The 24,614-nt window shown below is 36.6% G+C and overlaps 3 protein-coding genes and 1 long non-coding RNA gene across 5 annotated transcripts; 1 reads left to right on the plus strand and 3 right to left on the minus strand.

The window, feature by feature from the left end:
* Positions 1 to 714: 714 nt before the first annotated feature.
* On the minus strand, positions 715 to 9,290 carry LOC134674689 (probable ATP-dependent RNA helicase DDX55 homolog). Its single transcript, XM_063532811.1, has 9 exons — positions 8,913 to 9,290; positions 8,531 to 8,725; positions 8,020 to 8,154; positions 5,592 to 5,734; positions 5,043 to 5,243; positions 4,407 to 4,647; positions 3,238 to 3,376; positions 1,678 to 1,886; positions 715 to 959 (listed from the first exon to the last, which is right to left on the minus strand). Exons 1-9 carry the CDS (start codon positions 9,207 to 9,209, stop codon positions 732 to 734), a joined length of 1,788 nt encoding a protein of 595 aa, XP_063388881.1. The 5' UTR covers positions 9,210 to 9,290; the 3' UTR covers positions 715 to 731.
* A 401-nt stretch (positions 9,291 to 9,691) lies between these two features.
* On the plus strand, positions 9,692 to 16,788 carry LOC134674698 (transmembrane protein 134). 2 transcript variants are annotated; one of them, XR_010099657.1, is made up of 4 exons: positions 9,692 to 9,968; positions 11,636 to 11,877; positions 12,484 to 12,810; positions 12,935 to 16,788. XR_010099657.1 is itself a non-coding variant. In XM_063532821.1 (3 exons), the coding sequence occupies exons 1-3, from the start codon at positions 9,814 to 9,816 to the stop codon at positions 12,585 to 12,587; spliced, it is 501 nt and encodes a 166-aa protein (XP_063388891.1). In that variant the 5' UTR covers positions 9,692 to 9,813; the 3' UTR covers positions 12,588 to 16,788. The 2 variants fall into 2 exon arrangements, 1 of the variants encoding a protein (XP_063388891.1); XM_063532821.1 differs by having other exon boundaries at positions 12,484 to 16,788.
* Positions 16,035 to 18,621, minus strand: LOC134674706 (uncharacterized). The gene is made up of 2 exons (XR_010099658.1): positions 18,506 to 18,621; positions 16,035 to 17,956 (listed from the first exon to the last, which is right to left on the minus strand). It is a non-coding gene; the product is annotated as an uncharacterized LOC134674706 (long non-coding RNA).
* Positions 18,622 to 23,805: 5,184 nt separating this feature from the next.
* On the minus strand, positions 23,806 to 24,427 carry LOC134674924 (translation machinery-associated protein 16 homolog). Its single transcript, XM_063533084.1, has one exon. It carries the CDS (start codon positions 24,307 to 24,309, stop codon positions 23,818 to 23,820), a length of 492 nt encoding a protein of 163 aa, XP_063389154.1. The 5' UTR covers positions 24,310 to 24,427; the 3' UTR covers positions 23,806 to 23,817.
* Between the last annotated feature and the right edge of the window lie 187 nt (positions 24,428 to 24,614).

Genomic DNA, 24,614 nt, shown 5'->3' on the forward strand with positions numbered 1-24,614 from the left:
TTTTACTATTTTCATTGCTGGTATTATTTGTTATCCTAACCTTTATTATTTTGTCAGTCAGTCAGTTAGTTGTTCACAATAATCTACAATTAACATTATAGTTATATTACATTAAAAGAATAAGAACTCATTTATATCATTTTGTCCCGCTTCGCAATTTTCTCTGCTGATTGTTTGAAAGCAGGTTGGCTATAAAATGTACTAAAATACTCTGCCTTTTGTATATATACAATTATTCGTAAAAGTTATAACAAAACTTTTTTAATTAGCGGGCTTTGACCGCCAAAGATTTCAACTGATGCGCGCGGCTTTCCCAATACAAACCTTCGTGCATTCCGACAATGATCACGATGACGCGCTGCACATGATAGGCATGGCGTAATGGCGTTCAAAGGGTTTTAAACTAAAATAATATCTAGACCCTGGTCACGGCACCAATTTATAAAGCATCAATCTAAACAATGTTGCCAGTGCAATAGTTTGTAAAATAGTAAATTCCTTTTATTATAAATAAATACGCTAAGATATTTTTATTGGTAACTTTACTCCTACGATTAAGGAAAGCACTTTTATTTACTTATTTTTACATAAATACAAGACGCGCTAGTAAAAAGTGGCAACATTGTCTTACTTTTTTTGGTCTTGAACTACGGTTTTCAGTTTAGAGTTCAAAGAATGGATTGAATTCTAGACAAAACTATCAAGATAAAAACACAAATAATATTACACATTTATTTATCCCCATCGAACTGTTCGTCAAACTGTTCTTTGGTGATCTTCCGTTTCTTCAGCTTCTTCATCAGCGCCACATCGGCCGCCAGTTCGTCTAGCTCCTCCTGCGTCACCGCCCGTCGCTTCTTGCCTTTCTTCCCTTCCTGCTTCTCCACTTTGCGCTTTTTTCGGCGTTCTTTCTTCTCTTCTTTGTTCTGTTTTGCTTGCTCCCAGGGTTGAGTTTTTACCTAAAAATAAAATATATTATTACGATCTAAAAGAAAAACAACATAGAACTTCTAAACCTCTAAAACTTCCGCGTCAAGACTTGACTACGCACAGCTGAACAGTCGCCAGTGTGGCCATGGAAGATAAGTTATTTTTCTTCTCAGTCATTACACTCTTTGCAGAGTGTCGTGGTCAGATGTCGGAAGGAAGATAAGTCAGGTACCTATTAGTGTTATTAATCAAAATGGCATTGGGCAAAACCATAGACTAGGAATCCTCTAGACTTAGTTTAGAGCAATTATTTCATGCAACCGATGACGCCAAAAATGCGGGGGTGCGCGGGACGAGGTGAGCGAAGTCCCGTGCCGTGATTGTTCCTTTCAAAGACACGGACGTCACACAAAGACACTTTCGACTCGAACATGGAGTAAAATTACCGTATGCGTGGCAGAGGGGGTAGCGCGACTATGCTCAGTCTAGAGCAGCGGTCGGCAACCAGCGGCCCGCGAACCTCTCACTTGCGGCCCGCGAGCCTCCCTGGCTATTTTGTATGTAATATTGACAAAAGACAATGTCTGATATAGTCATAAATATTAACAAAGTGCGGCCCGCGTCAACTTCGGTAACTACTATTTGGCCCTTGGCTGCTAAAAGGGTGCCGACCGCTGGTCTAGAGGATGTTTTGTCTGTGGGTACCTATTAGTGTTATTAATCAAAATGGCATTGTGAAAAACTTACCATTTTCTTTTTCTTCTTACTCGGCCAGACCCCCGTCTTCCTATACTCCTCTAACTTCTGCAACCTACTAGTTTCCTTCTGTTTATCCTTGTACGGTATGCTGTTGAGGTCCACTTCCCCCTTGGGTCCCACGAACTGGTCTTTGTGTTCCGGTTTCAGTTCCGGCATGAGAGGGAGCTTGAGGAGACCGTAGCTGGTCGCTATGTGTCCTGCGATAAAAAACCGGTCAAGTGCGAGTCGGACTCGCATTCCAAGGGTTCCGTACATAAGTCCGACTCACGCTTGACTGCACATTTCTAATAGGTTTTCCTATTATCTATAGGTATAGAACTATTTTGTAATTTTTTCAAAATTTTAGGCCTACTTTCAGAGATAAAGGGAGGGGAATGGTCGAACAGACAGAGAGACGCACGAGTGATCCTATAAGGGTTCCTTTTTTTCCTTTTGAGGTACGGAATCCTAAAAATAATAATTGTGACGTTCTATATCAAAATGTACCACGTTGGCGCTTGCTTTAAGGACGCTCTGACAGATTATTCGTCTTTTATCAAATGTCGTCTTTATGCTAACCGACTAAGTGGTATCTTTTGATTGAGAACGTCACAATTAATATAGCTGAAGTAAGGACACTAAGCACGATTAATTTCGTACATTGACCCGCCTGTTCCTTTCCCTATCACACGCGTAGTTATGTTACTGTCGCGCTCGCACAGTGGCATTGACCGCCGGCATCATGTGATGTGGCATAGAGATAGCAACAGGCGTGAAATTCTTCGTGCTTACCGTCCTTACTTTACACACAAAAGATATGTGCATTTTGCCCAAGATGTCTCGTTGTAGTCACTGTAAAGGGGCCCACTGATTACCAGTTCGCCGGACGATATCAGCCTGTCAGTTGTTTGGAACCTTTTGCGATTAACAGACTGGCTGATATCATCCAGCGAACTGGTAATCTGTGGGCCCCTAATGTTAGACTCTACCGTCTGTAGGTACACCTATAGGTAGCTGCTTGAACCACATGAGCAAATTGCACTCGTGTGCGATAAAATTATATAATGTTAGCAGCTCCACAGTTCACTGACCATAGTGGTAAACCTTATAGCTGCGAAATAATCCCGATAAGGGGTCATCCATTAATTACGTCACACGAATTTCTAGGTTTTTTTTACCCCTCCCCCCTGGTGTGACGTCACATTTTTTCAACGAAATCGGCAAATCGGATTAAGTAGGTCGTACCTATTATTAATATGTTATCATAATATTTTTGAATGGAGAAATATTAAATTAAATAATTATACGCTAGTTATAGTTCGTTCTTTTTAGCATTAGAAATAAGGTAAACAATCTTGATGTGTCTTTTAATTGAAAAACACATTTTAAAAATAAGTTACGGCAAATATGTAACAATTATGAATCTAATACGATCATTTATATTCTTCTGTTTTTATAAGTAATAGTTTTTGATTTTTAAAAAGCGTTTTTCAATTAAAAGACATGTCAAGATCGCTTACCTTCTTGTAAGTTCTTTCTAATGCTAAAAAAACGAACTAGAGTAAGTACCTAGAGGTAACTGCTTAAACTGTAGTAATAAGTTGCACTCGTGTTTGGTGTAGGCCCGCATGTGCGACACAAAAGCTCGTTGGCCTTTGTCCAAGATGGCGCGGTCCCGCTTCTGGTGCTCGTGGAGAATCGATGTTACCTGGAGAAGGGCTTTTTTATTTCTTGGATTAACATTCCTTCCATTCTTAATGTGAGAGCTTTGCTCGGAAAACATATAAAAACTCAAAATTGCGCGTTTTCCCAGAGATAATTAAGACATATAGCTGGTCAAGCAAATCTTGTCAGTAAAAAAAGGCGCGAAATTCAAATTTTCTATGGGGCGATATCCCTTCGCACCTACATTTTTCAAATTTGCCGCTTTTTTCTACTGACAAGATCTGCTTGACCAAGTATAGCTAGATTGATTTTTCGCCCCCGGAAACCCCCATACTTATAGCAAATTTCATCGAAATCGTTAGAGCCGATTCCGAGATCCCCGAAATATATACATATATAAATAAATTAATCAAGGATTGCTCGATTAAAGTTATAAAATAGGAGGACGTGAAAATGGTGTACATTTGCATGTATGAAATGATTTCAACATGGAACGTATCTCCAGTCACAGAAATCAATTTTATCAAAAAGATAATTATGTGATTGTGAATGTCAATGAGTTTCAAAACAAAATTTATTCAGGAACGTGTAGGCATTTCTAGGCATTGTGGATAAGAATTCTCGTGTTATATGTGTCTGTCACTCTAAGATTTTATGAAAAACCGGCAAGTGCGAGTCGGACTCGCGCACGAAGGGTTTCCGTACCATAAAGCAAAAATAAACGGAAAAAATGCAAAAAGAAAACGGTCACCCATCCAAGGACTGACCACGCCCGACGTTGCTTAACTTTGGTCAAAAATCACGTTTGCTGTATGGGAGCCCCACTTAAATCTTTATTTTATTCTATTTTTAGTATTTGTTGTTATAGCGGCAACAGAAATACATCATCTGTGAAAATTTCAACTGTCTAGCTATCACGGTTCGTGAGATACAGCCTGGTGACAGACAGACGGACAGACGGACGGACGGACGGACAGCGAAGTCTTAGTAATAGGGTCCCGTTTTACCCTTTGGGTACGGAACCCTAAAAACGAAAGATTAAAAAAAAGGTAGGGTACGGGAAGAAAACTAACCTTGTCTCTAAGTTTCTGCGTAATCTTAATTTCATCTCCCGACCCTCGCCAATCTTTCAGCTCGACCTTCTGATTGGCCGCTATGAACGGCACATACGTGTCTTCACTAGGTAGAAGCGGCAGCAGCGAGCAGCCCGCCGCGCCGCCGCGCGCCGCGCGCCCCACGCGGTGCACGAGCGAGGCCGGGTGCGTCGGCGGCTCCCATTGGAGCACCCATTCTACCTCCGGGATGTCGAGGCCTCTGGGTGAAAGATTAAAATCAGTAAATAGGGGGTTAAAGTCGCAAATCTCTCAACCACACTGAAGAAAAGAATTTGAAACTTAAATCACCAATAAGTAAATAAAATTGCAAATCACGTAACTCTGTTTTTGGGGACACGAAGTTTGCGAGAGACGAAATGTACCTATGTTTCTTAAATAAATAATAGACGAGAGAAGCCAAGGGCACATAGCACCTTATGGTTTAATATTAGGTATCCGTCGGTAAAGACGGCATTTGACGTCAATCGTTTTTTGATGAAAATTACTGAAAAACACTAAATTTTAGGTTGGGATTATTTATTCACAAAACTAAATTTTAAGTCAGTGGCACGGCAAATAGATGCGCCGTTTGGCGTTCAAAAAGTTAAATCTCACCTAGCCAATAAATCCGTACACAGCAGAATAGTCCCCTCGCTCTCTCGGAACTGGTCGAGGGTCCTGCTCCTCTTCTGCTTCATCTTGCCGTGGATGGCGAACACCTTGACGTCGGGGAGGAAGGCGGGCAGCACGCCCGCCCAGTAGTCGACGCACGCGCAGGTTGGTAAGAAGAATAGGCCTTTAACTATCTTGCGGTTTCTGCACAGAGGAATATTTTGGCTATAACTTAACCCTTTGCCGCATACGAAGCCATATATGGCGGATATGATATTCAACTATATAGGTGGTGTACTGACCTGCCCAAAATGCGATCGAGTATTTAGCAAGAAGATAGGGTACGTGAGCCACCTAAGGGCGCACCAGAGAGAGGATCAGCTACAATCTAATAACACGCGTTAAAAATTGCCTACTCCAGAGCACACAGTTGCTGTGGCCGAAATCGGTCAGGAGAGCATCATCATCATTATCAACTCTATTGACAGCTATTAAAGTGTAAATTTAAACATTTTTTTTATTACATGCAGTAAGGGATTAATTCCAACATACCTGATAAAATTTAACAGAAAAAGGAATTTGTCCTGCGGTTCCACGATGACGTAGTAATTCTCCAGCAATAGAGGGGTTGATATCGTGGATTTTTCCTTCACGCTCACCACCACTGGGTTCCGTAAACCCGCACGCACCAGATCCTGAAAGAGATTTTTAAATCAAGGGCCTGCCGGCCTAGCCAAGGTTACAATCGCTATCGCTTCGACAACGAAAAGCATTATGTCTCTCTATCACTCTTCCATATTAGTGCGACAGTGACAGTTGCGTTTCGATCGCTACGGAGCGTAAGCGATCGTTATCTTGGCTACGCGGCCTGTAAACTAAGCCCCGTAATGAGCCAGATTCCATAAAAGCTGACCCACGAAAAGGGCTTCAAACCCGAAAAAGCTTTTGAAGTTTTAGAAGCATGGGCGTGGAAATCGTAAAAAAATTTGGAGCATTAAATCATCATTGCTTCACAGCATCCTTGTAGCATTTTCTTACGGTTGACAGGAGGCTGGTGACCGCTCGGCTAATTTCAAGAATTGGCACATCGTTGTACAATGTCATAATCTGGCACACGAAAAAAGAGTGGAATAGCGGAAGTAGTTATAAAGTTGACCCAAAATTTTTTTATTAAGCTATGAGCTTCATCACATATGTTCCTTGAGTAATTCTAAGCATTTCAAGCCTGGGAGGCAATAAGAAATGTGTGTCTACTCGGATTTGTAATGGATTTAAACTTTCAACCCCTTTTTAACCCTGTTAGGGGATGAATTTTACAAAACGCTGAAATTACTTTTCCTGTCTTTTAATAATATCCCCAAATACAAAGATTCAAGTCCCGCGTTCGAAAATTTTTTTGATATCCATACAAACTTTCAACCCCTTTTTCACCACCTTAGGGGATGAATTTTCAAAAACGCTGAAATTAGTTTTCTTGTATTTTAATAATATATCGTTTTACGAAGTTTCAAATTCCTAGCTTAAAATAAAACTTGAACCCCATACAAACTTTCATCGCCTTTTTAACCCCCTTAGGCGTTGAATTTCTCAAAATCGCTTCTTACACATTATAAATGTAATCTAGTGTGCAAATTTCAACTTTCTATCTTTTGTACTTTCGGCTCCGCGTAGCAAAAATCTCCAACCAAATTTTTCACCTTTTTACGTTTTTCTTGTAAAATTACTATGAAACTGAAAAAAACAAATATCAGCAATGAATTCTACGTCTTTGGTTTATACGAAAATGATACCAAACTTGCCCTAGTACCTACCAGGATCAGAATAGATTTTTTTTAAAGATGACGGGTGGCGGCCGTCTTTGTACCCCACCCTCCCCCCCCCACCCCAGGCTAGAAATGCTTAGAATTACTCAAATATCAGATGTGATGAAGCTCATAGCTTAATAAAAAAAATTTCGGTCATGTATGGCAGCGTTACATAACTGATTCCAGTAGAAGAACGGAAGGCCTAGCCGTGGCCCTTGACTCTAAAAGTTTGGGGATTCCTACATTAGGCAACGAAATGATAATGTACAGCCAAGGACTGAAGAAAGAGACTAAGGGTGGGTTGCACCAACAAACTGTTTGTAATCGTTAAAGACCGCTAAATTTTATTGTATGGGATAAGTTTCATAGTAAACCTCCGCGCCGCAACGGGTGACGTCGATCAGTCTGTCAAGTGCAGATGGTGCAACTGGCACTAAGTGATTAAATATCTGGGTGACTGGGTGGTAAAAATTCTTAAAAATAACTAGGACATGTCGACTGGGATTATGGACTGTGATTACCATTTGTATTGTTTTCGAGTTCCGATATTTCGACGCAGCTACATGCATCTTGTAGTCCAGTGAAACTAACCGTGAATCATTCAAAACTCTTAAAAATCGCAAACAGGCCCAGAAAGCCCCATAATGGCATTGTTTTCTTTTTTACCCAAGATAAAGAGATAAAGATAAAAGGATAAAAAATAGTTTATTCAAGTAGGCATATTACAATGCGCTTATGAACGTCAAATAAACCTTTACCGGCTCCAACCGTACACCTCTGCCCCGAGAAGATTTAAATCCCCCCTCAATTGGAGGAGGGTATCCCAATATGGGACCGGCAACAAACTCGGCGGGACACATCTTTTCAAAACATTATTACATCTTATAATTAACATGCATTACGAGTAATTAAGAAAAATACAATTTAAATTACTATAGAATTCATGCAATTATACTCAGTGAGTACATAACTTTATAGAATTTGATATAAAAAATAAACATATATGTACATGAAATCACAAATACGTAGCTCTTTCAGAAAACATATCAAATCTTACAAAAGGAAAAGAAATTAAAATCAATAAAAGAAATGAGAATACATATTATATGAATCTGACTGACCCAATGAACTTACGTCTGAAATAAAGGATTTTTTTATTATATTTTTTTGAATACCTGCAGCTGCTTGGTCTGTGTGGCAGAGAAGAGACCAGTGCGTCGCTGGCGCGGCAGGTACTGCAGTATGGTGGTGAGTGCTGATGAGAATCCCAGGTCCAGGAGACGGTCTGCTTCGTCCAGGACTAGGAACTCCTAGAACCAAACCATATATCTGAATAAATTTCTTCTATTCTATTCTATTCTATTCATATAGATAAATTAATGTTTTAGGGTTCCATACCCACAGGGTAAAAACGGGACCCTTTAAGACTACTAATAACTCAGAGACTATTAATCTCTTGAGCCAGTTGAACCAAACCATATCTCTTCGTAAAAAAATTAGCTTTTAAATTGATTATATTGAAAATTCATAAGTAAAGTAGTTTTCTGGGAAGTTATATTCGTCCAAGGGCACTCCTAGGGCCAGCAAACAATGGCTTGTGAGCCACTTGCGGAGATTTGAAGGTACAATTCTGGCTCTTGTTTGCATATATTCTGATCAAACAAAAAAAATTATTGAATTCCTCACCAATTCCCTAAGTCTTCCAGCCAAGTTAGCTTGTTTCCTTTCCGCCAACAAGTCCTCCAACCGTCCCGGAGTGCTGACTATGATGTGCGCTCCTTCCTGCAGACTGGCTATGTCCATGTCCACGGAACGGCCTCCGACGAGCAAGCAGCGGGTAACGTGGGAGAGCTCGGGCTCTTCAAGGAATAACTCTATAACCTTGGTTAAAAATAAAAATACTTATTGATAAGTATAGGGCCGAGGAGACGAGTGACACAAGCATTGGTTGGCACACTGCTTTATTGACGTAAGTAAATATGGATAGTGGGCACAGCCACACACACATGCATACATATACAACACTAATAAAAATTTAAAAATACATTCCTGTTTTACATTTACTCACTTTCAAAATCTGTGTGGCAAGCTCCCTCGTCGGGGCTATAATAACCCCATAAACAAAGTCCTTCCGCAGCGGCGCCTCCTTCTGCTTCTTTAGCAGCATCTCCAGCAGCGGTACCACGAACGCCAGCGTCTTGCCCGACCCTGTGACGGCCTCCGCCACCACATCTTTACACGACAAAATTAACGGTATCACCGCGGCTTGAATAGGCGTCATAGACTCGAAACCCTGCTTCTTTATGCAGTTTAGCACGGGCGCCGACAGCCCAGGCTGCACTTTTGACCAGTCCTTATTCACCATTTTGATTATTTACATTAAAATCAAAGAAAAACACAAAATATCGCAAAGCTGCGGAGTCCCATGTGCGCTTGACATCTGATAGATGACAGCTGATTTTGACGTTTGCAGTGTTACAAGATACGAAAAAGGGAAATATTGAAAACTTTATCGATGAACTATTCAGTAAATTTTACATTTAAACTAATAATGTATATAAAATGTACTAATAAGAATATAAATACATCAATAAATTTAGTATAAACATCCAACCAAAGCAAATCATAAAGGTCGTTTTTTATTGTTTTGTTGACGTTCTGAATCCTCTTGTGATGTGCGCGTAGTTTCACTCGCGCGCCATTTATTTAAAGAGTAGTGAGCGGAAACGACGTTACTGCAAATAATTATTCTTTGCTGTCTAGTGCGGTTCACAAAAAATATTCTGTAACGAATAAATAACATACAAAAATACATTTCAATTTATATAATTTGATTAGTAATGGTTTTTGAACATAGCGAAATCAATATGGCGCATGTTGATATGACAAATTGACAGCATTGTTTTGTCTTTGTAATAAGTTGTAATGTTTCTTTTACATATCCAATTAAAGAATAATAAAATTTAAGAATGACGAGATCGTTCGGTAATAGTGACAAACGATTTTCAATCGACGACGCCTTCGAGGAGGAGACAGACGAAGCTATAAAAGTGTATGGCGCTACGGGCGACAGATCGCCGTTGCAGAATAATAAATATAAGAATGGAAGTGAATATTTGTCCAGGTAATTATTTACTACGTTATTGTTCTATAGCGCAACAGCTGTGAGTTTAATTGGGCGTCATTCCGGACATTTCTTTGTGGCATACTGTCGCGGTCTTGACCTTTACGTGAGTCAGAGACTGGCCTTAATGGGGCAAAAGGCTTTTGAACTGGTCTAATCGAGGCAGCCGTTACTCGCGCCCCGCAGACCTACTTCACACTTCATTTTACGCTAATTATCGGTCTAATTATTGCTAATTATAACTAGTGCAATGACCTGTATTTCCTTGTTGACAAGATTATTGTAATGAGAAGTGAAGTAAGTCAAGTATTATCGAAATATCGGTCATTGTTTAATCGGCGATAACTTTTATGTTTTATTATTATGTGTGATAGTTGTTGCAATACGCAATGTGATTATAAGATTATGTTTTACAACTTGCCCTGTTGAAACAGTTAAGTAGACACTGTAAATACTTTGATAACAATATGTGTGCAGCTTATTGCAAAATCTTAAACCAACAACATTGTTGATATTTACTTCTCAAATATGCTATAGCAAATATGACACCAACTTATTAGATAGTGACTACTACGCTAACTGAAAGTGTGTATTTGTCTGATTCAGATATAGACATTTTCAACCAAGGCAACAACATGAACAAAATTTAAAAATGATGTTGAATTTAACTATTAAGTATGACATTCTCTTCAATCTTATGGTAAAGTCAATGTGGCTAATTCCGTCATAGGGACTATTCCGTCCACAAGCATTTATATTTCTTTGATTTTCAACTGTAGGAATAAAAAAACCATTTGCTTTTGATAGCTGAAACTAAAAGCAATTGCTGCTTTGTCTATGAAATTATCAATTTAATTCCTTGTTCAACAAAAATCCTAGTAGACAGAATAGCCCCTATGACATAATTAGCCACATTTAAAAGATTCTAAAAGTGATAAAGAAAAAGAATTCATCCAACATTGGAAACTTACCAAATTAACGTAAAATAAACATAAATAAGATCTTAGTATAATAAGCATTACAGTAGACTAGGGCTGAGATCACTGACCTCAATATTAATTAATGTAAAACCAAATTTAATAACTTAAAAATAAGTTTAAAAGTCCATTTCCAAAAATACATTTTATTTTGAGGTTTTCCTGTAAATGTTGAGGTCATTTATGAGTTTTATGACATATTTATTTTGATCTTCAGTCTGTTCTCATAGAAAGTTGATTCAGAGTATTCAGAATGAATTATGTTTCTTTATGAGTTGCATACCTATCATGTTAGTCTGACATTATTAGATCTGTGTGCTGTAAAATAATTGTCATCTGAAGAAATAATGTTGTTCTGGAATTCATTTAGATGTAACTATAACTAACTGCATTTTAAATACCTGCAGAATGTAGAACTAATAACATCTTAAATAAATGTTTCATTCGTTGGGATTATTCATTAATAAAGCCAATAAGTTAATTAATTAAAAAGATAATATGTGTTTATCTTAATAACTCCTTCATGTAACGAAAGTTATTCTTTTAAATTTATGACAAATTTTTGTTACATAATGGAATCAATTGTATATGAAGTAAGGCTTTAATGTACCTGTAAAAATTTACCCTCATTGTTATTTACCCCATTTGTACCTGTTTTGTAGCACAAATGAATGTTATTTCTTTTTCCAGTAATAAAACATACAAATGCACAGACGACACGACCTCCCGAGACTCTGACTCTCTAATCCACGAGTATGTAGAGGCCACACAGGCAACATACTGCTGGAACCATCCCAAAGTCAGGGAGAACTGGAAGACGGTGTGCGCAGCGGTCATTCTGTTGGTTGTTGGCGTGGGTTTACTGGGGATGGGAGCCTTTGCTGTTGCTGAACCGGAGAATGGACTGCAGGGAGCAGTGTTCTTCGTAGCAGGTACTTTAAAAAAAACGCATTACCCAAAAACTTAGAGGATATAACCAAATGGAGTAGCCATTAACAAGTGTTCCCCTCTGTCGAAAATAGGTCTATACACATTGTATGGACTGCCGACTGATGTATATCTGACATGGCTATTTTTACGTTGCGTATACATTTGACGTCGCCCTTTCCCGCAAAAAATGGGCTTTTTTGAACCGAGAATTACAGACAAGGCGTCTCCATTTGGTTATATCCTCTAAACCCAAAAACTACTACAGTCGCACCAAACAAAGTCTGCATCGGATTTGATAGCCCACGCAGTGTAAGTGTTATGTATACGTCATAATTTCATAGAAGTTTGACGTTTCAAATGACACTTGCACTGCGTGGGCTATCAAAATCGCTGCAGACTTTTTACGGTCTGAGTCTGACTATATCAGGACATTTCTATATACCCTCAAATTGCATTTTAGATTTAGGAGTTTTATAATTTTTCCGCTCAGAATCACGAGCTCTTTCGATCCTAATACGAGAAAAAAAAGAGTCCCCAAAATGTCATACAAATTTTTTTGTACGTTTTACGGTCAATTTACTTAATTTATCTTATTTACTTTGTTGTAGGTATGATTTGCTTCGTCCCCGGCGCGTACCACGTGGTGTACATCTGGCTGGCGGCGCGCGGACAGCGAGGCTACGACTTCTACCATCTGCCGCTCTTCACCTGATCGCCTCGCGTAAGCCTTCGAATTCATCTCATCTTGTTAGGTAGGACCAGTCAGCTGCTAATTTAATGTGTTCAAAATTATACATAATTGTGTTTTTAATTAGTTAGAGTTTTTTTAATTAGAGCGTTTAAATAAATTCACAAATAAAAATTAAACATCACAATAAAGCCTAGTTTACCCTCTGGGTTGGAAGGTCAGATGGCAGTCGCTTTCGTAAAAACTAGTGCCTACGTCAAATCATGGGATTAGTTGTCAAGCGGACCCCAGGCTCTCGGAATGAGCCGTGGCGAAATGCCAGGATAACGCGAGGAAGAAGAAGACAAATATAAATTAAAATAAAAACATAGATAACCGTTTGAACGCTACGCGTGCGTGCGCTGCGCGTCATCGTGAACCTTGTGGGAATGCACGAAGGTTGATATTGGGTTGTAGCCGCGCGCGTCAGTTGACGTGTTCGGCGGTCAAAGGGATAATTTGTGTGGAGGTCCAAAATTGTCGGTTCAAACCTCGGTTCTGCTGTATAGAGTAGAAAAAATCCTTCTCGATAAAAATGTTAATAAAGACTCAAAATTCGGTCAGGATTTTTATCATATACACATACAATAGGTTTCATTTATACGCCCACGCCCAGAAACGTCAATTAAACTCTAGTTAATTAAAATATCACAGTTGTCTTGATCTCCTAAACATAAAATGTAATTCTGAACACTTAGTAACATTTGCTGCTGACTGTACTATCCTGTAGGAACTTTGGAATAATGACTGGTACCATATTGGGAACATTCCTAACATGGGAATATTCCTGTAAATGGCATATCAGTATTCGCTATAAGTGTCATCCGCGGTTAGTGATGCTTTGTCACCACATTTTGAAAAATTCGAATTGTTTGGTTTTATCTTCTCTTAAGTTCTCTTAGTCTTCTCTTTAAGAGGAAACCCTTCAAGAGAAAAAAGAGTACCTTATTTATAACCTACTTATTGTCTTTGGACTATAAATTGAACTAGAATTGAATTGAATTCAGTTCATATCAGTGTTTAAAATAATGTAAGCAATCAAAACTATCGGACCAATTCGAACTTTAAGATACGTCAATTAATAGATCTACAAACGATATGGATTAGATATGTCAGTGTGAAATGCAAACAAAAACTTCACTTTTGACACTGACACATCTAATCCATATCGTTTGTAGATCTATTAATTGACGTATCTTAAAGTTCGAATCAGGCAGTATGTGACTTTAACATTCTGCCATTGAAATAATACCATAGATACAAATCACTATTGTTCTATTAATCTTAGAATCCTTTCATATCGATGGTATTATGTCATAGGCTAAATGAGTCACTCAGTCATGTTTGTCTGTAAACATTCTGTGACTATATATGACATAAAAGAAATGGAGCATTTTTAAAATTAAATTAATATTTCATCAAGTTATATTAGTGATCCTCCTACTGGAAGGAATAAAAGATAATGACGGATTTTAATTTAGAACAACTTAAAATTGAGGCTTATTTAATTGATTCCATTATGTAACGAAAATTTGTCAAATTTATACTACAGGTTACTTCGGTACACAAAGCGTAAATTAAATTGTAGAAGAGTAGTGCTTACTGTTTGGGCATCCAGCTTGATATTTTAATTCGTCGTTCTGTCAATAAGGATACAAAATAAATATGATACAATTTCTTGCGGAATGGTCAGAAATATAAATAAACAACTTACACAGAATGTATTAAGAATTATTACCTTTCTTAAATTTTTCGAAAGAACCTCGGTTCCGCGCACGCCTCCGCAATATCAAGAATGCCATTGTTCTAAGAATGACGATCTGATAATAAAGAATTTGATTGATTTATATTCTTTGAATAACTAATTAACTTTTACTCATAATTTAATATAATGTAAACTTATAGATAAAGTTAGAGAAAAATACCTACCATATAAAATACCATTATTTTCATGGAATTAAAATAAAATATTAGGGCAGAATCAAAGGTCCCTCTTTGTAACTTGACAAACATTGAGTTTTGCTCTCTATGTGTCCGTGTGTTTCAGTAATGATTGCAGTCTATCATGTAAATACATGATATTGGTTTAAACTGCAAAAAGATACAATGTAGCTTGTTCCTCCCCTTTGAGGTATTTTTGCTGTCAAATTTCATGACATAAATTCGATGACGTCGCAATTATATAATGCTATACATACAGGGATAATTTAAAATAAGCGTTTGAAAAAGAAGCGATGTTTCGAATTAGGTACTCTGATATTCGTAACTAATTAATTAGATCACTTTGTCCTATTTATGACATTTTGTTTTGATTTATTAATAATATAACGAAATACATAAATGTTTTAAATTATCTCCTTATTATATTATATCCATTTATACAATTATTGAGTCAAGAAAATAGAAAAATAAATAACTGCATCCATCTCCAAAATATTTAGTTAGTTTAAGAGTTTTTTTACATGTTAAGAACTTAATTTGTGTATAAATCAATTGATTCCACTGTGTCACGAAAATTGGTCATTCATTTAACCTAATTTTAAAGGACTATTAAATTATGTTACATTAAGTTTCAATTTAAATTATTATAAATACGTGGTACAGTATTAGGTACGCGGATTAAATTAAAGATATGCAAAACAGTTCGAAAAACAAAGTTCTTACACAGGCACATAACACATAACAATGAGTAGGTACCTTTACCTATCTAGTGTTGTATGGATGAATAATAAAAATACACAGTTAAGCAATTTAATTGGTTAATTCATGTACTGAAAACAAATTTTATGACTAATGAGCGTTACACAATGGAATTAACTCGGCGTAATTAACAAGGGAGACGCCATGTCTAAAATTTTCGGTACAAAATAGTCTGCCGTTTTTTGCGGGGGAGGGGCACATCAAATGTATAGGTACGTCATGTCAGATAAACGTCAGTCCATACATATGGTTGACCATTGGCCGCCTATTTTCGACAGAGGGGAATGCCTGTTAATGGCGGCTCCATTGTTAATTACTCCGAGGGAATTAATGACATTTTATAACCAATTAATGCCTTAATGTGTGCAAAAAAATGAAATTATATTGTAATATTAATATGAAAGAATTGGGGTTGTATAACTGTCTAGTCTATATTTTTTATCCATTAAATCTCACTTGAATAATCCATTAATTTGCCATGCGTTAGAAATGTATATCACTACTATATGTCTTAGACGCGTAGGAGACACATTTAATAAGTTTATATTCATACGGCACCTAATTGAAGAGTAAAAATGTGTTACCTTTACCTGAGTACTTCACAGGTGTCAGATTGTGTATACATTTCGTCAGTGTTTTGTGTTGTGTATTTTTTGTGTGATAATTTGTATTTTTATAAATAAATCTGTCCGACTAATATGTATAAAGTCTTATATTAATGTATGTATTTAGTATTAATCATTTGTAAATATATCATTAAATTATTCAAATTACTCTAAAATTAAGATAAACTGGAATACTTAATGCTTATTGTAATAAAGAAAATATTATTCACGGAAAATATGCTGTACTTGAAAAAATAGTAAAAAGCCAAAAAATGTGTTGTTAGAATGAAGATTCTTTAATATCAGTTATTATAATCCTTGATACTCGTAATTTTATCTGAATACATTATTGCTTAATATTATAGTTATGGGCTTGAATTTTAACCCTACGTTTTATTTTATATCATAGGTTCTTGACATACATGTATTAATTTCAGTTGTTTCCACGGTGTAACGAAAGCTACCCTTATTTATTTATATTTTCGTTACACAAATGAATTGGAAAACTATTTTGCGTGTATTTAAATATATGTATTTGGGTCGTACAGACAAGCAAAAGTTGTATCTTCATTTTTCTTTCTTAGTTGTGAAAAATTGCCGCTGATAGCGACGATTTTTGACAAAACAGTGAACATTCGTTTTTCCCATGTAGCGCGGTCAAACTAGATAAAAAAAGCGTTTTGAGGAATTAATTCCCAGCAAGCTAGAAATCATTTTAATACCTTCATTTGGTCCTAAATGCGTATAATCCGAGTTTGCTCCATCCCAGGAAGTGTGGATAAATTTTGGGAGCCTTCGGAGATACATTTGACCTTGGATTGACAAAACCGCTCGATGTAGAAGAAACCCACCATCAATTACAATGTCACTACCAGCAAGGTTGATGTGGACCTGACACGGGTGAAAAAAAAATCGGATTTTTATACAAAGTGGCGGCTATTTTTTACAATCTTTGGCTATGAATATATAATAAAACCGAAATAAGGTACCTTTCGGATCCTCAGATGTTAATTTTTATCATGATTAGAGCAAATTTTCCGTCGGACGTACCGTTTTTGAACTACAAGCAAAAAACTGAAAAAAGAGCAATTTTTTCCCTCAACTCTTGGAATGGAGCAAACTTGGATTACACTAATTTAGAACCAAATGAAGATATTAAAACGATTTCCAGCTTGCTGGGAATTAAATCCTGGGAAAAATCTAATTTGACTGGCCTATCTATAAAATAATGTTGGCCTGTAAAATAATCGTAAAACATGATAGTTAGACCAAGAAAAGTCTGCAGCGATTTTGATAGCCCACGCAGTGCAAGTGTTATTTTAAACGTCAAACTTCTATGAAATTATCACGTACTTATAAATAACAGTTGCACTGCGTGGGCTATCAAAATCGCTGCAGACTTTTTGGTCTAACTCTAACATCCTTAATTTTCAAAAATAGACAGGACCTAAACATCTGCACATACTATATTAAATATTTTACTATATTTATAAAACTCTCAGAGAATTTACTTGAATGTATGATGTTGACTGTACAAAGTCCATCCAAAAGAACAATCTTCATTAAATCATTATGTTTAATGTACAGTGGCGTTCAAAAGTGCATGGATAGATGTCGACCATAATGCCTTAATATTACGGTTGAACATAGAGGTACAATAATATAGAGAAGACATGGGGGAGGGGCCAAATGACCGAACGAGATACACTTATAGAACTTTCAGTAGGAGTAGCGAAAGCGGTACTATTGCTTGTCCTTGTCACAGTCTCACTTTTTGTTTGTTCCCCACCTTTTTGTTAGTATGGGCTATGGTGGGCAACAAATAACCCGACCGAATTACGTAGATTGTTTTTGGTATATTGTCAGGAATGTTAAAACGTGTTTTTAATATGTTCGCATTCCGTATGTTTTGTCCCTCACGGAGGCACGCGCACACCACTTCTATAGGATGCTACTTCTATGCGGTTGAAACATGTCCATGCACTTTTGAACGCCAGTGTACTTTGGAGGCAATTGTTTAAAGTAATTAAGTTAAGTAATGTTATAGACCTGGCCCCAATTTCACATCGGTGACAGGTGCGACGAATTGTAAAATCACTGTTGCTGACGTCACAGGCATCCATGGGCTACGATTACCGCTTACCATCGGGCGGGCCGTATTCCTGTTTGCCACCATCATTGTATTATTGAAAAAACTTTACGATATCGGAAAAAAACAGATATTTCTCTTGCTAAGTTTATGACAATTGTCACAAGAAACACTACAATTGTCACGAAATTCCGACATATAACTCATTACCTGTCAAGAATTACCTACAATTCTTCTAAATCTTTGACAATTGTCAGAAACTTCGCAGGAGAAATATCTGTTTTTTTCCGATATCATAAAGTTTTTTTTAATAATACAATGATGGTGGCAAACAGGAATACGGCCCGCCCGATGGTAAGCGGTAACCGTAGTTCATGGATGCCTGTGACGTCAGCAACAGTGATTTTACAATTCGTTGCACCTGTCACCGATGTGAAATTGGGGCCAGGGGTCTCCAAGCCGGGCCACCGCCGGCGCCGGGCCGGGGTTTAGAGGCCCCTGTCATAGACTATTCAAAGTGCCTAGACATATGTTTGAGATCTAAAAGCATCATTTACATCCTTTCCTCATTAGTATAAAAGCAATAAAAAATGTTTAAGCTGAATTGTGTTTTATTTCTATGTAATAACATTGGTTTTACATTAATCTTTCATATGCTGGAAAAGTATGGCTGTTCAAAACATGAACTTATATTGATATGCTTAAGGGTGGTATTCCACCTATCCAATTTCTTTCTCCAATGTGTACAACAATATAGAAATGACACAGGGAAACCAAACGACCGAACGAGATGCACTTATGGAAATTTCAGTAGGATTAGCAGAGAAAGCGGTATTATTGCTTGTCCTTGTCACAGTCTCACTTTTTGTTTGTTCCTCACCAAAAATTTAGTATGGTTTTTAGTGGGCAACGCTTTGCGTATTATTTGTCCCTCACGGAGGCACGCGTATAGCTCATCCATGTAATACTAGGTCTATATTTTTAATGAGAGAGTGAGATGCACTGACATTGGACAGGTGGAATATCACCCTAAGCAGGGGTGCGAAGCTCCTGACTTCGGCCTAACTCGGCTCCGCTCGGCTCAGCATTGCTCCGAGCAATTTTTAGGGTTGGCACCACTTGACTTCCTTTTGCGTGCACGACCACAGATAAGATAATCACTTAAATTTTGACAACCCTAAATAGCCGAAAGGGATAGTGCCATATATTAGAAAGGGATAGTATGATTCGACCCTGAACCGCTGTCAAACTTCGGTTTTGTAGGAAGCTTCCTTTCTGTACGGTAGTACTATTATTTATTCTGTGCCCTAAGTTGAATGTCATATGTTAACTGTTGACTTGGGATACTTGGTATCCACTGAAACTGGACATTGAATATTAGTTAAAATATGAAATATGCTGCCACACTCGGCATAACTAGTTATTGCAAATGCTTAGTGTCTAGTTAGTCCATACTATTTCTCACATGGTGTCTCATTCTGTGTGAACCCACCTATTGTCAAAAGATGACCACCATATCAGGCAGCTACTTCTCATTACTTTAGCGCACCAATTGAAGGTGCAAGTGTTTTGTTATTGTTAAAAATTAAATTGGGGACAAATGGTGACACAAATTGATAAGTAACTAAATACTAAGATTGCCATAGTCACAGATTGAAAATTAATGGCTATATAATTGCTAATCCAAATATCTAGACACGCGGCAGCCTGTCAAGCCAAGTTCAAGCAAAGGAACTGGCTAGCCAGCGCCGAGTGTAATATTACACGAACCACTTGGTGCCACTTTTGACCCTTCTATAACTCAAAACATCTTTGACGTAAACACATAAAACTACGTGTGTTTAATTATATCCATAAGGATATCTAGAAGCCCAAATTTCATGAAGTTAGCTCAAACGGTTATAAAGGTATGAAGGTCAAAAAGTCGTAAATTTTAAGACTGACTTATGACTTATAGTACCTAAACCTAACCTACTTCCAGATGACCTAGAAGGATGAAATTTGGAATCCAGCTCAGTTATTGTGTGAAAGCGTAGGAAAAAATCTAAAAATAAAAAAAAGTTATAAAATAGGGGGGGTCCCCATACAAAAAAAACCATTTTTTATTGTGACTGACATATAAGTACCTAAACCTAACCTACTTCCAGATGACCTAGAAGGATGAAATTTGGAATCCAGCTCAGTTATTGTGTGAAAGCGTAGGAAAAAATCTAAAAATAAAAAAAAGTTATAAAATAGGGGGGGGTCCCCATACAAAAAAACCATTTTTTATTGGGACTGACATATACCTAAACCTAACCTACTTCCAGATGACCTAGAAGGATGAAATTTGGAATCCAGCTCGGTTATTGTGTGTACCCGTAGGAAAAAATCTAAAAATAAAATAAAGTTTAAAAATAGGGGGGGTCCCCATACAAAAAAAAAACATTTTTTATTGGGACTGACATATAAGTACCTAAACCTAACCTACTTCCAGATGACCTAGAAGGATGAAATTTGGAATCCAGCTCGGTTATTGTGTGTAAGCGTAGGAAAAAATCTAAAAATAAAAAAAAGTTAAAAAATAGGGGGGGTCCCCATACAAAAAAATATTTTTTTATTGTAGCGTTGGAACCGTTACAAGCAGATATTTGAAACTACCCCAATATATGTATTATTATATTTGCTATATTAAAATAAAGTTTAGTCAAAAAATAAGTGGTGTCCCCATACAAAAAACTTGTAATACGCTCTAAACAACCGGCCAACGGTGTGTCGTCGGCGGCGCGCGGCACCACATAATTATACAAAGAACAGAAGTAAAAACCATACAGCGGAAACACAAGAAAAAACATTAAATCTCAATACCTGCCTAGTTTTCTTTACAAAAAGTATTGATATCCCACCAAAAACATAAATGTAAAAAAGGAGAGCCAAGTTCAATACAAAAATTATGCTTGGCTGTGGGGCTCGCCGCAAAAAGAATGGAGATCTAAATGAGTGCCACTGCCAAGTTCTATGCAAAATCCAAATATGTATTTATAGGAACAAAATAACATTATAAACAAGTATTAAACTCTATTTCTTTGCTTTATTGGATACCTATAACAATTGCTGTTATTTAAATAAAATGTGAGATCTTAAAGTAGGTTAGATTTGGCTTGGCCAGATTTTATCAGAATTACAATACCCATCAAAAACATAAATGTAAAAAAGGAGAGCCAAGTTCAATACAAAAATTATGCTTGGCTGTGGGGTTCGCCGCAAAAAGAATGGAGATCTAAATGAGTGCCAAGTTCTATGCAAAATCCAAATATGTATTTATAGGAACAAAATAACATTATAATAAATAATAATAAATAAATAATAAACAAGTATTAAACTCTATTTCTTTGCTTTATTGGATACCTATAACAATTGCTGTTATTTAAAAAAAAATGCGAGATCTTAAAGCAGGTTAGATTTCACTTGGCCAGTTTTCATTACATCAGTCATTTTATAAAGTTATTCAACATACATATTTTGTAATTTTGATAAAAACTGGCCAAGCCAAATCTAACCTACTTTAAGATCTCACATTTTTTTTAAATAACAGCAATTGTTATAGGTATCCAATAAAGCAAAGAAATAGAGTTTAATACTTGTTTATAATGTTATTTTGTTCCTATAAATACATATTTGGATTTTGCATAGAACTTGGCACTCATTTAGATCTCCATTCTTTTTGCGGCGAACCCCACAGCCAAGCATAATTTTTGTATTGAACTTGGCTCTCCTTTTTTACATTTATGTTTTTGATGGGATATCAATACTTTTTGTAAAGAAAACTAGGCAGGTATTGAGATTTAATGTTTTTTCTTGTGTTTCCGCTGCATGTTTTTTACTTCTGTTCTTTGTATTAACTATGTGGTGCCGCGCGCCGCCAACGACACACCGTTGGCCGGTTGTTTAGCGCGTATTACAGGTTTTTTGTATGGGGACCCCCCCTATTTATTAACTTTTTTTATTTTTAGATTTTTTCCTACGCTTACACACAATTACCGAGCTGGATTCCAAATTTCATCCTTCTAGGTCATCTGGAAGTAGGTTAGGTTTAGGTACTATATGTCAGTCACAATAAAAAAGAAATTTGTATGGGAACCCCCCCTATTTATTAACTTTTTTTTGTTTTTAGATTTTTTCCTACGCTTGCACACAATAACCGAGCTGGATTCCAAATTTCATCCTTCTAGGTCATCTGGAAGTAGGTTAGGTTTAGGTACTTATATGTCAGTCCCAATAAAAAATGGTTTTTTTTGTATGGGGACCCCCCCTATTTTATAACTTTTTTTTTATTTTTAGATTTTTTCCTACGCTTTCACACAATAACTGAGCTGGATTCCAAATTTCATCCTTCTAGGTCATCTGGAAGTAGGTTAGGTTTAGGTACTTATATGTCAGTCACAATAAAAAATGGTTTTTTTGTATGGGGACCCCCCCTATTTTATAACTTTTTTTTATTTTTAGATTTTTTCCTACGCTTTCACACAATAACTGAGCTGGATTCCAAATTTCATCCTTCTAGGTCATCTGGAAGTAGGTTAGGTTTAGGTACTATAAGTCTGTCAGTCAGTCTTAAAATTTACGACTTTTTGACCTTCATATCTTTATAACCGTTTGAGCTAGCTTCATGAAATTTGGGCTTCTAGATGTCCTTATGGATATAATTAAACACACGTAGTTTTATGTGTTTACGTTAAAGATGTTTTGAGTTATAGAAGGGTCAAAAGTGGCACCAAGTGGTTCGTGTAATATTACACTTGGCGCTGGCTAGCCAGTTCCTTTGCTTGAACTTGGCTTGACACGCTGCCGCGTGTCTAGATATATAAAATGATTGATGTAATGAAAACTGGCCAAGTCAAATCTAACCTACTTTAAGATCTCACATTTTTTTAAATAACAGCAATTGTTATAGGTATCCAATAAAGCAAAGAAATAGAGTTTAATACTTGTTTATTATGTTATTTTGTTCCTATAAATACATATTTGGATTTTGCATAGAACTTGGCACTCATTTAGATCTCCATTCTTTTTGCGGCGAACCCCACAGCCAAGCATAATTTTTGTATTGAACTTGGCTCTCCTTTTTTACATTTATGTTTTTGATGGGTATTGTAATTCTGATAAAATCTGGCCAAGCCAAATCTAACCTACTTTAAGATCTCACATTTTATTTAAATAACAGCAATTGTTATAGGTATCCAATAAAGCAAAGAAATAGAGTTTAATACTTGTTTATAATGTTATTTTGTTCCTATAAATACATATTTGGATTTTGCATAGAACTTGGCAGTGGCACTCATTTAGATCTCCATTCTTTTTGCGGCGAGCCCCACAGCCAAGCATAATTTTTGTATTGAACTTGGCTCTCCTTTTTTACATTTATGTTTTTGGTGGGTTATTAGTTACGTCAACGATTGGTCACAAAATTTTAGATTTAATAATTGAATGTTTTGTTTTGAGTCAACCAACACCATTCTATAGTTCGTTTTTTTAGCATTAGAAAAAAGGTAAACAATCATAATGTGTCTTTTAATTGAAAAACACGTTTTAAAAATTAGTCACGGCAAATATGTAACAATTATGAATCTAATACGGTCATTCATATTCTTCTGCTTTCATAAGTAATAGTTTTTGATTTTTAAAAAGCGTTTTCAATTAAAAGACTTGTCAAGATCGCTTACCTTCTTGCAAGTTCTTTCTAATGCTAAAAAAACGAACTATAAGTAATGTAAACAGTGTATTGAAGTGTGTGTATGTTAAAGTGAGAAGGGCGCATTAAAAGACAGTCTTCTACTTAAAATTATATTAAATGCTTTCTAGCAAATCTTTTAAGCTTGAAATGCTGCAGAAACCTCAGTTCTCCGTTCCAGTTCCTCAATACTTGCATCTGCTCCGCATCCAGGAGGTCCGGCATCTCCAGACCACACGTCTCAAACTCATCCTGCTCCCTCTTCTTAGTAATATTAATGATGTCTTCCCTACTCGCGTGCTGATGACGATTCTTACGGTGACCAATAGAATTCTTTAAAGCAATCTGTTCTAGCTCTTCGTCAAATCTTGCTAAATAAGTTTCTATCAGCTCCAAAGTCTGCTCCCTAGTTAATACTAGACAATCTTCAGGAATCCGCTCCTTGAACCAGAGGATTTTCTCACCAATTAAATTCTGTTTGATGTGAGTGCCGAGTTTGTTGTTGTCTTTTCTTTCGTTTCTCTTCATTTTCGTTGCTAGTTTTTGAGTTTTCCTGCTGTTTGGATGTTTCAGTTTCTCCATATTTTTCTTCATGTTAGGCATTTTGAGGTTTATTATATTTTATCCTTTACAAACAAAACTAAACAGTAGTGATTTCAAAATAAAATCCTGCCCTAACCTATAAACCTTATGTCATTGTCACGTGTTCGTTGAAATGTCAAATTGACAAGTTTTGCGTTTACGAATAGCTCTATTTAAAAACCATGTCACGAATACTTTTAGATTATACAATAAAATTATCTCAAAGTGATATTTTGAACTTGACAAAGTAAAATTATAAACATTTCATTTCATTTACAAGAGTTTTTCATTAAAAATATTTATAAGTTGACGTGTTTTTGTTGACT

This window comes from Cydia fagiglandana, chromosome 20, assembly GCF_963556715.1.
Source record: "Cydia fagiglandana chromosome 20, ilCydFagi1.1, whole genome shotgun sequence".
Lineage (NCBI taxonomy): Eukaryota > Metazoa > Arthropoda > Insecta > Lepidoptera > Tortricidae > Cydia > Cydia fagiglandana.